Raw genomic sequence first — 17,819 nt, 5'->3', positions numbered from 1 at the left:
CACGAATTCATCCTGCGAGATGCATTCACCCTCTCGTTCTCTGAAACAGAAATATAAACAAACTAAGCAGCGACAAAATTTCAATGTTTGATGAGTAATAGGAATAAAAGCTCAAATTTTGTTGCATTATTTTAGCAATACATTTCTGTTCAATTCTAATTCGATTTTAAAACACAGAATATCTAAAAAAGATATTACAATATCTGTAAAGAAGATGGATAAAAATAAACAAAGATTGGATTCTTGCATAAATAATTTTAAATGGACATTTATTCCTCGAACTAAAATTTATTTATTAAACTTAATTATTAATTTTAACATATAGAGTTAAGTAATTTAAGTGACATATTACCTTTTATATAATATGATATCGCATGCAAAGTATTAGTTGAATATTACATGTTTATGTCACAAATGCATAATTTTCTATTATTATTACGCAACAAAATTTTGAGCTTAAACGTAACTCTTAATAAAGACTGCAATATAATAATAGTAATAATTTCGTTTACCAGATATTTTCTATAAATTTCCAATAATTCCATTAATTTCCATTAGAAGCTCGTTGAAAAATTAATGCATTTAGAACGAGTAAATTATATATAATATGCAGTTATTATTATATTTTCTCACTCGAATGAGTAAACTACAAATACGAATGACAGTTGAAAATAAAAACAACGATATACATATATACAAGATATCCCCATATAAGTGACCACCCTTTTTTATTTCGTAAACTAGTAAAGATAGACCTAACAAATATAATACCAAATTAAACCGTTCTAACTAAACTCTATTGTGAGCACAGTGATCACTTGGGAAAATTATCCATGTTGGAAAACAAAGAAATATGCATAATTTTTACACGATAAAGTAAATATTTTGATATAATAAAAGTTGTAGCGTTCGTTCTAACGAGTATAATCAAATGATAACATATTAAACGTCAAATCGTTAATAGGACAATCGAAAGTTGGCCACATCGCACGGTCGAAACTGAAAAGGTAGTGATTCTTGCAAAACTTTAGACCGAAATAACTTGTGTAATTTGTATATTTTGTTATAAAATAATTTTATTATTATATCATATATCGTTGTACTCGTCAGAACGGACACTACAACTTTCATGATATCGAAATATTTACTTTGTCGTATAAAAATTATGCATATCTCTCCATTCTTTAATATAAATAATTTTTTTAAGTGATCACTGTGCTTATAATAGTATTTAGTTAGAATCGTTTAATTTGATATTATATTTATTAGGTCTACATTGTTAGTTTAACAATAAAGATAAAAAGAGGTGGTTACTTATATAGGGACACTCTGTGTGTATTATATATATATATATATATAAAATCTGTTGCTTATAACAGAACGTAACTTGCCGCTTATTAATGTTTCCATAGAGGAGTAGAATATCTCGCCCTTTCTCACTCTAATAATGAGTAAAACGACACAGAGAAGAAGCTATAACTCGAATGTAGGCGTTCAACTGCAAAACAGTCGCGCTCTTCCCGATTAATTAGCTGAATTTGTTTGCACAACTGCGCGACACGTTCCCCTTCACGTTCCTCTCTCTATCCGCTCTATTCGTTCGTTTGCTCTACAGTAAATTCGTGGTAACAATATAGTTGTGCTAATCTAACGTTCAACATTTACGTTAATTAATCGTTCGCGACTGCAATTTGAAAGATCAATCAGATTATGTACCCACTAATCCTTTATGGAACGAATATATTCTTAAATGTCTAGTGCAGTATGATATTTAATACATTCTCGAAAGTACTTCGTGCGCGTGTAGGCGTGTAAATGGTTTTATATTACCGCACATAAAATGCATGTCACTGTTTTTTCTATATGAAACTGTTTGGGAACGTCAACGTTTTTTTTTTACATATTCTTTAAAAATTTTTTTTAATATTTTTGAATGAATTTATAATTTACAAAATTATTGCGCGAGATTTGGCGCATGAAAATTTAATTTTACTGATAACAAATCTAAAATTTAAAGATTAATATTTATCAATATTTTTCAAACGAATAAACTTTAATCAATTTTTTTTCTATCAACAGTCGTTTTGCACGGATCCAAGAATTCATACATCATTAAAAATATTTAACGATATATCGATATACAGAGGTAACCTACAAACCGCGTAGCTTCTTTGAAATTACCCGTGGAAGTTTTAAACAAAGTATTCATTTCAAATACACGATCGCACAATTACACAAATTGTAATTTTTTGTAGATTGCAATTGTATCTTTTTTATATCAAATTAATTAAATTATATCTTTTTTATATCAATTAATTTGTTTTATTATTTCATTTAATAAAAATGTTAGATATTCCAAAATTCGCGACTTGAAATACAATAGTAAGAAAGTTCCCTAAAAATTAAATAAAAAAGTTTTTTGTAAATTTTTTAGATAATAAAGATTTAAATATAGCCAGCTATAAACTACGTTTAGATGACCATCTATCTGTCCATAAATCACGCGTGCGATAGTTCAATAAGCGAGGGAGCACTATATAGCTGAAATATTGTCCCACAGATTACATAATTTTATTTGATTTCGTACAATTTCATCTGATTACAAATAATTTTCTTCATTACATATGAAGTCATTTGGTAAAATAAACGATTTTATCTAATTACAATGATTTCTCGCGGTTGCATATGCAATTATCGGATTATACATATAGGGATTTCATATGAATTTTATGATTTCGAGGACTCTGTCCCACAATTAAATTAAGTGATTATCCCCTCGTTAGTGAGTGTTGGTGAGTACACACTTCAGCATACAAATAACATTTTTACTTAATTTTTCAAAAATTTTCTTATTATAGTATTTTGAACACGATCGCGAACTTCGGAATATCCTGTAGAAAAAAGACCGGGTATTTGACCAGGTGCTCTTAGTATTTCAAAGAAAATAAATGCGCAGGACACGAATGACTCAGAGGTGTGTATTAAGGATTAATTTACTTTTTATTTTTTTTATTCCTTAGGCCTAGTTTCATAACTCATGATTAACTCTTAAGCGAGATTCAACTTGTTTCTTATCTTTTTCCAATTCTAGAATTGGAAAGAGACAATGAATAAGTTGAACCTCGGTTAAGAATTAACTGTGAGTTGTGGAACTAGGCTTTAGAAGTAAAAAAGATAAAGAGTAAAATAAATTAAGGTTACTATTAATCTATTAGTACATTAGTAAATATTAATAAAAAATAGGTTTTTTCACGCACGCTCATCTCGTTATCACTCTGAACAAATAACATACGTGAAGTGTAGAACAGTCAGACTAGTTTTTTGGTCCAAATAAATTTTATCGTTCAGTGAAAGTTAATATTTACTCGTTTAAATTTTTTTTGTGAAACCCATTTAATACAAAATTTCTTCAAATTTATAAAAAAAAAACAATATGAATGCAAAAATACTCACATTAATCGTAAAGTGCGCCGAATCCGTCCAAGAGGATGATTCTAGTCTGCCGTACCTTCTATTTGACTGTGATTGCTGTCGGTGACGATGCCATTGCTGTTCCCGGTACTGTCGTCGTTGCTACGTTGCTGGACGTTGCCTCCGTTAACAACGCCAATCGATTCGTGCTGCTGGAACATTGCCTTACCACGTGACATGACGGCGACATCGCAACGCCGGACAGTATGCTTGGAACCGCGTCCACAACCGTTGTTGTTGCTTCTCGCCATGCTTAGCGTCGCAAACTATACCGAAAAAGAAGACAACAATTATTACTCTTTCAATATTATTTTTATTCAGGCTTGTTCAACTCATTTTCATTTCTTCCGAATATAAAATATGTTAATTTTAATATTTTAAATCCTAAAATATATAACAAGAAAATCTCACTTCACCTTGTAGTAAATCTTTTCTTTATGTGTGTGTGATAATATCATCTTTAATTAAATTTTTTTCCTAGGTAATTTTTTAAAATACCTAATATTTAAATTACTTTCCACACATTATATTATTTTTTATAAATTTTGTTTTAAAGATAAGCTCTTAAATTTCGTGACTATAATCTATTCAAGTCAATAATCTATTTTTTAAATAGACATTTGTATAATAAAAGAAATCACAAATGTCTTATTGAAATCATATTATAATATGTAACCAACTGCGAATGTACTAAAACTTAGGCAAATTTAGATTTTAATGAATTCTTCTCATCTGGAGAATGCAATAAACGAAAATGGAAATTTTTCAGCTTGCCAAAAAGCTTTAGACGATAAAACCATCATAAACAATTCCTTTAATATGATTTGTAAAACATACCTAAGTACCGCAAATAAAACTTCGTACGAGAAAAATTTTCTTCCATATAAGCATCTTTAATTTACTGAGCTTGTCAAAAATATCAAAATGACAAAATATAAGAAAAACAAACAATAGAAATCAAAGAATGATGAATTCTATCGCGGTAATTTTCATTACTGTGTATATGTACATCTATAATCCGAATACGGCTCGCAAACAATGAATTAATCCAACAAGGTAATTTAATATAATATATTGTGAATTAACATGTATCAAAGGAAAGACAAAGTTAAAGAAAGAGGGAGACTTACCTTCAACCACAACCAGGTCAAACTTCCCTGCGGTCGATGAACGTGATTTAAAAACGTGCCTAGTTGAAGACCAAAGGAATGAGCCTTCAGCAGTCTGAAGTTCTCCCTCTTGATTTTCCCACGTTGTCCCATTCGATCATGTCCGCAAGAAACTCATCGCTTAGCTGTAAGACGTCATTTTACCTGTGGAGCAAGAAAAGTTGCTTGATAATTGCATGAATTTTCTACAGTTTACGTATTATGTAAAAAGTTTAAACATTAAATAGCATTAAAATTAATTCGTCATTCAATAGTAATTTGTTTAATCGTAGTCTATGTGTAATGTAACAAAGATGGTATGTTAAAAAATCATTTATTTATTGTATGTATACATAGAAATTCTTAGTTCACTGCGTACGTTGCCGTTCTAAATATGGAAAAGATCGATAACATAATAAAATGATTCTGTTAATATCCTATTTAGGAATTCATGAAACTCCATTCTTACCGTTATATGTTATTAGTATCAAAAGTATTCCAATTTCCTAATATAAATGTTTTATAATATTTAAATTCTCTGTATCATATGTTTTTTTTTTTATATAAATTAATTCAATATTAAATTATTTTAATTAATTTTTCTGTTATACGGAGGTACATTCTAATTATTACCTTCTATTAACTAACTAGATAATTGTTATTTGTGATAGATTAGATAATATCCGCAAATAACTTTATATTAATAAATAAAAATATCCCTCTTTGTAGACGTAATATTTAATATGTTCAAACCGTTTTTTATAACTTTATATAGGATTAATTACTTTATGTTAAATATAATGTCATAAAATTGTCATATTAGTACAATTTTATTACATTTCATGGCACCAATTTGATCTAATGTAACATTATTATTATATTTATTACGTATAAATTATTAATCCTTGCTCACCATGCAGTTCTAAATACGAAAGATCGATAATATTATGAAGTGGCTCCACGTGTTCATGACACAAAGCGGTGTCCTTATTCATTAACCAGGAAGGAAGTCTTCCTTCCTGTCATTATCATAGGAAAAATTCGCCTATTGATATAGGCTTTACTATATATACTATCGTTCATAAATTCAAGAATATTTGCGTTTTTCTCGCATTTTACAAAAACTTAAGTATCTTGGTGAAAAAAAAAAATCGTATAGAAATTTTCAAAAATACATTTTAAAGAAGAAAAATAAAGTTTTTTAAACTGGTATTTAAATTTTGTCTCTACGATATTTTGTTGCTAAGTTACATAAAATTGAAAATTCATTTTTTAATATATTTTTTCAATATTTTTATTTCACTTTAAAATAAAATAAAAATATTGAAAAAAATACTAAAAGTGTACACCTTGATAAAACATCATCCAACAAAATTTAATAAACAAACATTTTAAAGTACACTTTCTAAGCTTTAAAATGCTTTTTTAAAAAATTGGTACGATTATTTTTCGAATTTCAAAGATACAGAATTTCTTATGTAAAAACTTGCTTTTTCTGAAATGTTTTTTAACATCAAAACTAAAAGATTTACGGAAGAAAAACAAACAGAGAAAAATGTTACAATGTGTTTGATTGGTACAAATTTTTTAAAAATTCTTAAAAACACACTTTTTCAATCGCCAATAATTTTTATAAAGTTTACTGTAAAAAAATTCGTTTTTAATTTTTGAAAATTTATTCAAATCATACACATTATAACGAATATTGTAACAAACTGTCTTCATATATACAGAGTGGCTGAACGAAAACGAAACAGACTATATAACTCCTACAAAAATGATTTTTCGAAAAAAAAAAAAACGCAAAAACATGTCGATTTCTATCGAGAGGTGGACATCTGTTGATGTACAATTCTTACTCTCAACTTCAATCTCCTAAGCGGAGGTGCCAATTCCTAAAAAATTTCAAATATATATATATATCATAATATGATTCCTCCAATTATTTTGCACATAAAAGTATTAAAGTAGAGATATCAAAAAATCAATAATTTACGAGATATTTTACTTTCTTCTGCACATAATGACATGAAATATTAAATAAATAATTAATATCTCGTAAACTGTTAATTTTTTGATAATCGTACTTTAATACTTTTATGAACAAAATAATGAGATTGGTATAAAGAAAACATAAATAATTACTTATTTAAAATATGATCTATTTCAGTTGATGTTCTCACATAAATGATCTTATTTCCAATCTTATTATTTATTATCCATTTTGTTGCCTACATATTTTTTTTAAAGCAACGATATATATTTTCTTTTGTCCATCTATAATTCTAGTTATTAATCATCAATCGCCTATTTCTCTCTTAATATTCAACTATAATATTATTTAACCTGTTTTATAATGCATTCCTTTTTGTTTTGAATTTTATCTGTTACGCAAACTTTATTCTCATAAACTAACATTTAAAATGTTTTTATTTTCTCAGAAAAGATTTAAATTCGCAAAAGAATGTCTCAGATCTGTATTTTATTCGGTATCCTAAACATAAAATATTTTGACGTTGATAATTACTGAGAAGAAATAGAATCTTTAATCAACCACGCGTCTTTCTATCGAGTTTGGCATGCACTCTTTCTTTCTTAGCACAACCTCCCTCCCCTCTCTCTCCCCCTCTCCCTCTTTCTCTTTCTTTAATAAATAATAAATCTGAAATGCAAAAGGGAAACGCAGTATGCGAGCGGACACGCAGGGTCGTCACCCCATGACGCGAGGGTTACTGCGGTAAAAACTACAGACAGGATGTCGCCACTGCGATCGCAATTGAGAGGGTGTACGCCCATACACAAGAGGGGTCCTGAAACTCGATTACGTTACTTTTCCTCAGAAACGGAAAGTTTTCATGAACGTAAAATTAGGTATACATTAAATTACGATAATCGCAATAAATCCATTAAGATAAGCATTACAATTAAGAGTATGATAAATTATGACGAATTTAATTAAATTAAGAGTATACATGCGTTTTCATTAAGTATAAGCTGTACGTCTAACATTATTATGTGATTATCCTCTTCGATGAATTATAACGTAGACTTAATTACGTTCACTTTGGTAATTTTAATAATTTTACTTTTCGTTTATGTGTAACATATAATATCATTATAGTTAGTTATACAATATAATAGCATAATTATAAAAGTAGAGTTAAGCAGGGCCGCTACTAAAGTGCCTTTGTGTAAAAGGATTTGCCACTATCTCTAATATTTTTTTATTTATCTTTTAAATAAAATATTTTTTTAAATAATTTTTAAAAAATAATTTTTTACAAATCTTTTTTTAAAGATTCCACAAATTTCATTTTTATTTTAGGATATTAGTCATTAATTTTTTCCTTGAAAGAAGACAGAAATGTAAAAAGTAAAAATTTTTCCATTTAGGCTAATAAAAAAATTTTTCACTTTTTATGTTTTTATCCTAAAAAAATTACATCATTGTATCCTGATGCTAAAATGGCTTAATATAGATTTGTATATACTGAAAGATTTCAGTAATACAGGGAAATAAACAATTATCTGGTCCAATGATTTCAGACTTTAATTACGATACTAATAAAACAAAATTTCTAAATTAATATACAGATACGTTTTGAAAGAAATTAAATCTGACAGAAGCAAACACAAGCAATTGGTATTAAAAATGAAGAATTAATTTTTAAAACTTAATTTGACGCCCCGCTTGTTAATGTACTTTTATGCAATGCAAAACTTGCACACCTGCTTGCGGTGACCCTAGAGTAGTGTATTTGCCCCCCTATGATGTTATCCTCTTCAAAGTTACTCGATCTGTATTTCACAGATGTTTTTTATCGAATAAAATTTTACACAGTATTTTACGCCGTTACGCCTTTAACAAGTATAAGAACCTCATTTAAAAAAACATCCGGTAATACGTACACAAAATACAGACATCCCGTAGTATGCGTGCTAATACTTTCTCAGCTAAACTTATCTTTTTCCTCCTCATCTCTTTTTGAACGATCATAACAGACACGAAGAGATCATATAGAGAAAAAATAGAGAAAATTAAAGAAATATTTTATTTGCAATCATCGCTCAATTCAGAGAAAAAAATTAATACCAGCAACCAGAAAATAAAGAACAAATAACATTTCAACTATATGTATACTATAAATTGTGTAGTTTAAATAATAGTGGCTATTAATAAAATTACATCATTTTTATATATGTTTGTAGCTTCTTCAATCAGTTTTATTTGTATTTTTTTCTTATTTTTTTCATAATATGGTTTTAAATATAAAATCGGAATGCAGCGTCACCGAAAAACCGACACCTGTCTGTAAGACAAACCCATAAGCTAACTTAATCTTTATAGTATTGTGTTATATATAGCGTTAAACAGCCATCAAAGCTAAAAGCTATCATGTATTTATGAGGGGAAAACCCTCAAAAAAAGGAATTGCACGTTACATATTTTCGTCCTGCAGAACAACATAAAGTATGCATATGAATCAATAAAAAATATTTTATATCAAAGTAAAAAGATTTTAGAAAATCTTATATACATTCACTTGTAGGTATTTTACGCAAATAACTCCTGTAAAAAAAAGATTATATAACATTATCGTCTACTGCGTCAGTTTTGGGGCTCATTTTGTCAAACGCTCATTTTTTTCTTATTTTACGAAAAAGTTAATTATTACAAAATTACAAAAACGATTATAAAATCTGCTATATTATTTGACAGAAGGCACTTTCTAGTCCGTATTATGTTAATAAAATTTTAGCTTTTGTATAATAAATGTTATCCAAAATCAAAATTTTTGGAAAAGTGAAAATGGCTGTATTTTCACTCTCCTGGAACGAAATTTCATTCCAAGAAATTTAAAGAGTATGTTGGTATCAATGACGTTCTTTTATTATTAACACAAAAAATGTGTCATATTTTATATTTATGACTGATTTTAGAAAAATGTTTGTCTCTGAATCGTGGAAGAGAGAATATAACTGTCATGTCTGTGATATAAAGTCTATACAATTATATATTATAACTTCTCTATTTTATTGATTTTTAATAATTACGTACATCTAATGAAATAATACTGTCAGACGTCACATTTATTACCGTGACTACAATTCTAACAGTCCTCAGAACTACTTTTGTTCCCATGACTTTATAAAACTAGTTGAGGAGTATTTAAATTTCACAGAATCGTCATATTGTAGTTGCCGGAACTACTTTGTTTTCTATCAGAGTATGTTATTTCTGAAACAAGTGGGCGTAAATTTCGCTTCGTAAAGGAAAACATGAGAGAAACGGCAGGTACAGAATGATTAAAGTGGGTTCTACGATTTCGCATGGTATTTGGCGATCGATCGTACTCCGCGGAATTTCTGCCGACGACAGGAGCTGCTTATCTCACTTTGATCCCGTGCTTTAATCCTTTCCGCGAATGTCCGCCATCGTCATCGAATTTCATCCTCACTATCGTTATATATCTGCCTGTGTCCTTCCACCGCCTCTTTTGACATCAAATGCTTCGGCATTTAATGCGTCCTGCCGCGTTTGAAGAGCACCACTTAACCGTCGATTCGTCTAGACAACGAACTCTCATCCTTGACAGATCAAAAGAATATCGGTGTGGAGATGATGACGTTGGCTCCGTCGTCACGCCACGCGACCTCGAAGAACGGATCGTTTAATCGCACCCTTGAGCTCCTTAATCTCCCTTACATCGATATCCAACGAGCTGCCTTGTATACCTAATAGTTTCGGCATCGAGTGTTAATTTATTTTAGTAGAGAGGAAACTGTATTTCAATTAATATTTTTATATTATTAAATTTTATAAATTAATTGTTAAGAATTTTTTAATAAAACAATTTCGAAAACTGATTTTCACACTGATATTCTTCACACTGATACTTCTTATATATTTATATTTATGTTAATCTAAATGTTAAATAGTTTATTATTTAATATATATATATTACTTCCTTAATTTTTATATTATTTATATATTGCTTTGTATTTTAATATGAATATTAAATATAAACAGATGGTAAAAAATATCTAATGAATAAATAAATTTTACTTTTTTTCTAAACCTTAACGCATATTTAATTTTCTTTAGAAATATTCTAAGAACAATTAAAAACATTACGTATTCCACGAAATAATGTATTTTTATGAACTGAAATCAAATTTGACCTACAAGTTTTTTGCTTAATTTGTCAAGATGCCGCGATAACTCGATGATTACATGACAATGACCTACGTTTCTTTTATAACAAATTAAAAATAAAATAACAAATAAAAAAATGTAAAATTTTAATCTAAATATTTAAGCATGGCAAAAGAATAATACAGACATCACACATTTCTAATTATTAATTAAAAATTAAGCGCAACCTTTGCAAAACTCATTTACGCAGTAAAAATGTATTATATCAAAAGTATTATAATTACGTAATAGTTTTAAAAATGCACATATAAAATTCTATTCTCCGAATCTCTAAAAATAGATATAAAAATATCATGTTTTTACAATAAATATACATATACAAAGAATATTTTACTATTAACATTGTTATTAAAGACAAGATTATTATAAAGCATAAAATTGTCAAATCAATCATCTTCGAATGTACATCACAGGAAAACTGACATCTCTAAAGTACATATTATAAATGATGCAAAAATGTAAAAAGATATATGCGAATAGATTATTAAATACAGTATAGTATGATCTGTAACAGTGCGCCGTGATATTCACATTCCAGATATATCTATACGTATACTCTTATCCACGAAATGACGAATGGTTATTGTACACTTCGCTGGCAAGCAAGCGACCTGATTTCAGCCAGCAACTTGTGGCGAAACTCAACCAAATCCGTTTTCCTACCTGTCCGCCCAAGTTGGAGAACAACATGGCGAGTTTCGAACATTCGCCTCGTATCCTATTCGAAGATCGTTTGTCCACGTACATCACTCATTATCTCCGTTATTTCATTTAGCTTACATTATGGAAGAGGTCCTGTCAAAGGCCGGTATTCATAGTTGATTCTTATATTTAAGACTATCTTAAGTAGTCATCTTCAGATGTTACGAACCAATCAGAGCGCCGTATTAGCACTTTAAAGGGATCCCAAAGACGATTAGTCACATTGTAAATAGCACTTACACACAAACGATTCACGTATCATTGACACATCACTACATCAATATCTCACTGACGTATGCAACACATACACATAAATTTTCGTATAATAACAACGTTTTAATTAGACGTCTAAAGCCCGATTGCACCAACGCATACTTTGACTTTAAGCGAGGCTTAAAACTTTCATTTTCTCTCTTTAAAGCCGAAAGAGAGGAAGAGAGTTTTAAGCCTCGCTTTAAAATCAAAGTAACGTTGATGCAACCGGGTCTTAGTTTCTTCGTGCAAACTACTAATCTGTGGACTACTGTTTCTTAAGTACAAATTTTGCACAGCTTTTATACGAAGCAAATGTTGTCATGATGTGACAGTTGTTGTCTAGAGTGCCATATTGGACTAAGAAATCATAAAAAGATCTCAATTTTGAAATTTTTTGTCGTTCTCAGTATAGACTCCATCTCACATATTAATGCTCATAATTTAATCCTGGAAAAGGATTTTCGAGTCACTAAAATAGGAAAAAAATAATGGTTGTACAAAAATTATATGGTTTAGTCAGTAATACGACTTTAGAATACCATTACAACAGTATTTAAGCCTTAAAATAAGAACGGATTATGAATACTAGCCAAAGACCTCTGTACCCTGATTCTGTAACTCTTAACGACAGTATTATATATTATTTTACATAGAAAAAACCCTGTGCAACGACAACATAACGAACTCCTAGATAACATTTATGTTGTATAAGATATCTGGGCTGTTGTCAAAGGTGCGCTTGGGGAGACACTATTGGCGCTATTTGTGTAATTTTATCTTTGTTTTACAACTAATAAACAATGAAGATAAAATGACAGAAGTAGCATTAATAGCGTCTTCCCGAAAGCACCTAAGAGTTATAGATGATCGAGAATGGAGATATACTGGGTGTTTATCGACATGTCATGGGACACTCACTCGAGGCATAGAATTACTTCAACACGATTCAGTTTAATCTTGAGAACAGCCACACCATTCAAGAAGAATTAAGAAATCATAAAAGATTAATTTATATTTTCATACTAAATGTCGACAGATTTGACTAATATCGCGAAGAAAATTAAAGCAATACAAAAGAGATAATCCTATCTTAAAAATATATAAAAAAGTACAATGATAACGAAAGAAATATTCAGAAATTAATTTAATTAATATAGTTTATATCCTTATTTGTTATGCGTTTATCGATTATGATATTTTCTCATACAAATTGATACAAAAAGAAAGATAAAACCAAGATAAAAAAAATTCATCATTTAAATAATATCAAATTCTTTATCGAATAAGATCGCTTATTATTGATAACAATATTCACATAGTAACTCGAACTTCTGAATACTTCGCGATTTAAATAGTTTGAAGTATGGATATTTTATTCGTGATTCCTCTTAATTCTAATGTTCATTGATCACGTTCTGTATACGATACTTTATTACGTGTACCACTTGTTCTGATATGACGGTGATGTTCTTTACGAAGAAATAACAGAGAGAAAAATAAAGGAGAGAGGAGGACAGAGCATAACTACGAGCAACCACCAGTCGGGGTCTATCGACCGACGAGGATCAGAGAGCGGAAAAGGGTCAGAAGCGTATAGGAGAAAGGACGGCGCAGACGAGGAGTTTCGTACGGCACATACCCAAATATACAACGAATAGTAGTAGATATACTGATGCGCGATCGATTTTTTCCGACCTCGTGATCGCGGTTTGTTAAGCCCGATTCACAGTGGATGCCTCGCGATGAATAACGAGAAACAAGAAGGAAGGAGAACGAAGGATAAAAATAAAAAATAAAAATAGAGAATGGAAAGAGCGACGTGGTTTTCTGAAAATCTCCAATATTTTGAAACGTTTTATTTAATGCTTCGTAAGTATGCTACGTCAATTACGTTAATAGCAGACTAAAAGAAAAAATTAAGATATGTACAAAGTATAATAAAAGAAAATGTATGCGCAAAAAATATAAATATGAAACAATAATAAGATTGAAAGACCGCTAATGTTAAACATAATAATTTTAAATTAAGAAGCGCCATAACGGTCAGAACGTTAAGATGTTGAACTATTGTAAATTCATTTAAATGAATTAATTTCAGAAATGATAATTGCGTGCCGATATGGTTGTCGGACTTTCAACGCAATCAAATCTGAAAATATTAATAATCTCCCCAAATTCCCCAATAATAAATAAATATGAAAACTGTGTATATAAAATTATTTACACACCTACTCATGTAAGTATATAATATTCACATAGTACTATTTTTACATATAAATAAGATTATACTTTTAAGGCTTCCACGAGTACTTTCTACGTAGAAGTTACGTGTCTTGCAGGTTATCTAATGCGTCTATATCCATTCTTCGAATGCCAACGTTTCGTGAATGTTGCAGTTCACTTCATCAGGACGAGTATCAGATCTCGCTCTGATGAAGTGAACTGTAACGTTCATGAAACGTTAACATTTCAAGAATGGATATGAACTCGAAATTAATCCGCGAAAGATATAGCTTCTATATGAGTAAAATTATAATTTTATAAAAATGATAACCTTACTTATACCTAAAATTATCATATATAAAGTTACTGGTTAAACAATCGTTAAAAAAAGAATAAAATATTAAAAGAGAAACAGAATATACACAGTTTTCATATTTATATTTGCACATAAAACAGATCATCAGTTACACCATAATATTTAATTTTGCAATACGAGTGTAGACAATATAAGAATCATTAATTTATCAATATAGTACTTATAGTCAACATTTCATAAAAAAGCACTATTCTGTTTTCTATTATTTATTAAAAATTTTTTACTCATTTTCATTATTACTTAAATGTTTTACAACATATTCTACAATGTAATAAAATTTTATATAAAATTTATTTAATAAAATACTAAATGGAAAATTGCTTCCTAATTCTATAAAAAAATTATTTTTATATACTTTTCACTTTATTGAAACACTAATTTACTTATTATATTATATCCAGACGCACCGTGCAATTACGTAAACATTTGTATACAATTTAATGACATAAAAAATTTTTAATTATTAATGATTAATCAACGTTATTCATGCGATATAATCATTATAGAGATTAAAATAGTCTCTCTTAGTTTTAATATGTTTGAAAATCTAAAAAAATAATTTCAAAGAATTAAAAGCGAGCTATGACAATTACGTCGAACAGATTTGAAATTGGACTGAGAAGTTAAGTCGACGTTGGCAAAGACTATTTTTGTTCGCGAAATAAAGCGACATTCCTATTACGTTTCCGCGAGTCTCAATGATTACTCAGTCGTACCTCAGGAATGGTGCAACAAACCGATACATGTGCGCTTGAAAGATGAGTCGACGAGATATTCCCGTGTCCGTCGCTTCTTTCATGGCCTTTTGATGGTTTCGGAAAGTGGAATTGATCATCTATGACCGAACTTTTTTTTTATTTAACGTAATTATTTTTGTACATATTATTAGCTTCGATGAATCATGAACAATTAAAATATTAGAAGTAAGAAAAATGAGAAATATGACCCAAATTTATTTAAATAATACAAATTTAATTAATCTTGTTCGGAGAAATAAACTTTTGAAATTGACTCTTATTTTTAAGATTATATATTTATATATTTATAGATTTATATATTTAAATTATGCGTGAAGTTCAACAATGTACAAGGTGAGCTAACTATGAGTAATAAAGACAAATAAAAGACTATCAAAAAGTATAAAATGAAGATTAGTGAAATTAGTTTACCAGTCATCTAGATTTTTCCAATTTCATTCTTTCATTCCCAATATATTCACAATTTTTTGGAATTATCATCATATTATACGCAATTATTACGCGATAACTTGAAAGAAGATTTATCAAAGAATTGTATATAGTTTGCGTCATTTATGCGTATCTGACTGCACACGAGAGTTTACAAATTCATCTTTACTTTTGTCAATGATATCATCAAGAAAGTATATCAAAGATATCAAATAAATTACAATTCTTAAAGAATCCTCTTCCGGTTAATTCCGAGTAATTGAGTGAACATCGTTATCAATAATAACTACTTTTTCGAATAAAACTTTTGACATTATCTAAATGATGAATCTTTCCTTCTTAGTAATATTAATTTAGCGATACGAATGAGTAATCGATAAGTGACAGATAAGAACTAAAAAAATGTTCAAGTGTCGCGGTCATCATTTTTAGAGCAAACTTTTATATTTTTAATATTCACCTTCACTTTAAAAAATACAACACTGATTTAAACTTTTATTTATGATAACTATTTATATCATAATTTTAAAGAAAGGGTTTGCAAAATCATAAAAAAACTATCTGCTTATTATTTACTTTTTCTCATCACTAAAGATGATCATATTTCAATTATTGCTTTTTTATCCTTTTCTTATACAATTAGTTACATTTTGATCGACGTTTTTGTTAAATAAATTCTTTCTGAACTGTAGTGTTTTTAAAGAGTCAATTTTTTACAACGTTGCTTTAATTGCTTGTAATTTTGATAAAATTACAATGTTTTTAAATCGAACGACTATAAATCAATTTATTCAATAATTTATTTTTATTATTTTTAGAAAATATCATTCACAATCTATCCTTTCTAATCCTTTTTTATTTTATATCCTTTTGCTTTCTCCTTAATTTAATACCTAATGAAAGTCTATACGAAGGAATGAACTGATGTCACACCCTGATATCTTTTACTATTATACAGATAAGAGGATAAATGCACATATTCGAATCCATCGCATGTTTCGAAGATAACGAAGAAGCTCGATGTCGTTTGAGACAATCCCGAGATTCCCAACAAATCGTTGGAAAATAGACGAATTTAGGATGGGGTTATAATGGCGTGAGTGCTTATTAAATGTGAAATCATTCCGGGTAAATTTCTATCACACCTAATACATAAAATAATTTAACTCTACATAATTGCTTGTTAATCGTAACAATCAAGAAACTTCAATCACATAATACGTAATGGCATTAGTAACTATTTAACTAATTAACCTAGTTCCACTAATGTAAAATTAACATTAATCTCGATTTAACTTACTGTTTATGTTTTTTTAATTCTAAGAATTATGACCGTTCTTATTAATATAGTTTAATTTTAATCTCGATTTAACTAACTCTTTATCCTTTTTTAATTCTAAGAATTAGAAAAAGATGGAAAGTAAGTTGAACCGAAATTAACCCTCTGGTATCGAATCGTGGCTTAGAAGCCCGGCGAATTTTCAACTTTGAATTATTCTGCCTCAAATTCGGACAAAAAAAAATAAAAACCGTTTCGTATCATATCATTGTAAAATGAGTGTATCAGAATTTTTTCGGATTCTTTTTGGAGCCCGAAAATCCTTTGAAAAATACAATCGAGCATCAGTGATTTAATCGAATTAGAAAAGCAGGGGGAAGAAAACATTGGACCACGGAGGATTAAAGTTAATCTTATGGTGGAACCGGGCCTACAATTCCCGTTTCTATCAATGTAGCTTAATTTTAATCTCGACTCAACTAACTCTTCATTTTTATCTAGTTTTAAGAATTAAAAAAATTATTAAAAAGAGATAAAGAGCAAGTTGCAGAGATTAAAGTTAATCTACGTTTGTAAAAACGGGCATAAGCTAGATTTAGGATGGCTGACTCATGTTTACTTTGATATGCACGATTGCAGTCAATCTTTAGTTTTGATTTCTCTGTTACGAAATGTACCTGCAATAATTATGTCTCATTTTACCGCAAGTAGTTCGGGAGGTGCGGTTGTAGAGTAAGTCTCCAAGTGATTGTAGCGCAATAGTGGATGGCGCGTGCATTATACTAACTACTTGCACCCGCCCTCTTGGAGAAATAGTACAATTTCAGTTCGAGACGTTTGACAGTAACTCCATTAGAAAGTCGAACGTCAGCGAGACGTGCGGCATTTCGTTAGGTATTACGTACATTCGCTATAATTACTAGGATAGTAGGTCCAACGTCACCCCGCGATTTGGTCATCT

General features: G+C 29.3%; 1 protein-coding gene across 1 annotated transcript in view; it reads right to left on the bottom strand.

Annotated features, from left to right (window-relative positions):
• LOC108731145 (uncharacterized) overlaps window positions 1–17,819 on the bottom strand; it is an 18,929-nt gene continuing 1,110 nt past the window's right edge. The window contains exons 2-4 of the mRNA XM_018461294.1: window positions 4,602–4,784; window positions 3,454–3,737; window positions 1–40 (exon numbers count right to left, since the gene is read on the bottom strand). Coding sequence (XP_018316796.1) covers window positions 3,495–3,737; window positions 4,602–4,733 — 375 coding nt within the window. The 5' untranslated portion in view covers window positions 4,734–4,784 and the 3' untranslated portion in view covers window positions 1–40; window positions 3,454–3,494. The remainder of the gene's footprint in view (window positions 41–3,453; window positions 3,738–4,601; window positions 4,785–17,819) is intronic.

Source organism: Mycetomoellerius zeteki, unplaced genomic scaffold, assembly GCF_001594055.1.
Source record: "Mycetomoellerius zeteki isolate Tzet28-1 unplaced genomic scaffold, Tzet1.0 scaffold120, whole genome shotgun sequence".
Taxonomy (NCBI): domain Eukaryota; kingdom Metazoa; phylum Arthropoda; class Insecta; order Hymenoptera; family Formicidae; genus Mycetomoellerius; species Mycetomoellerius zeteki.
Note: the sequence above shows the minus strand (reverse complement) of the source record. Positions and strands in the feature narration are given on the sequence as shown.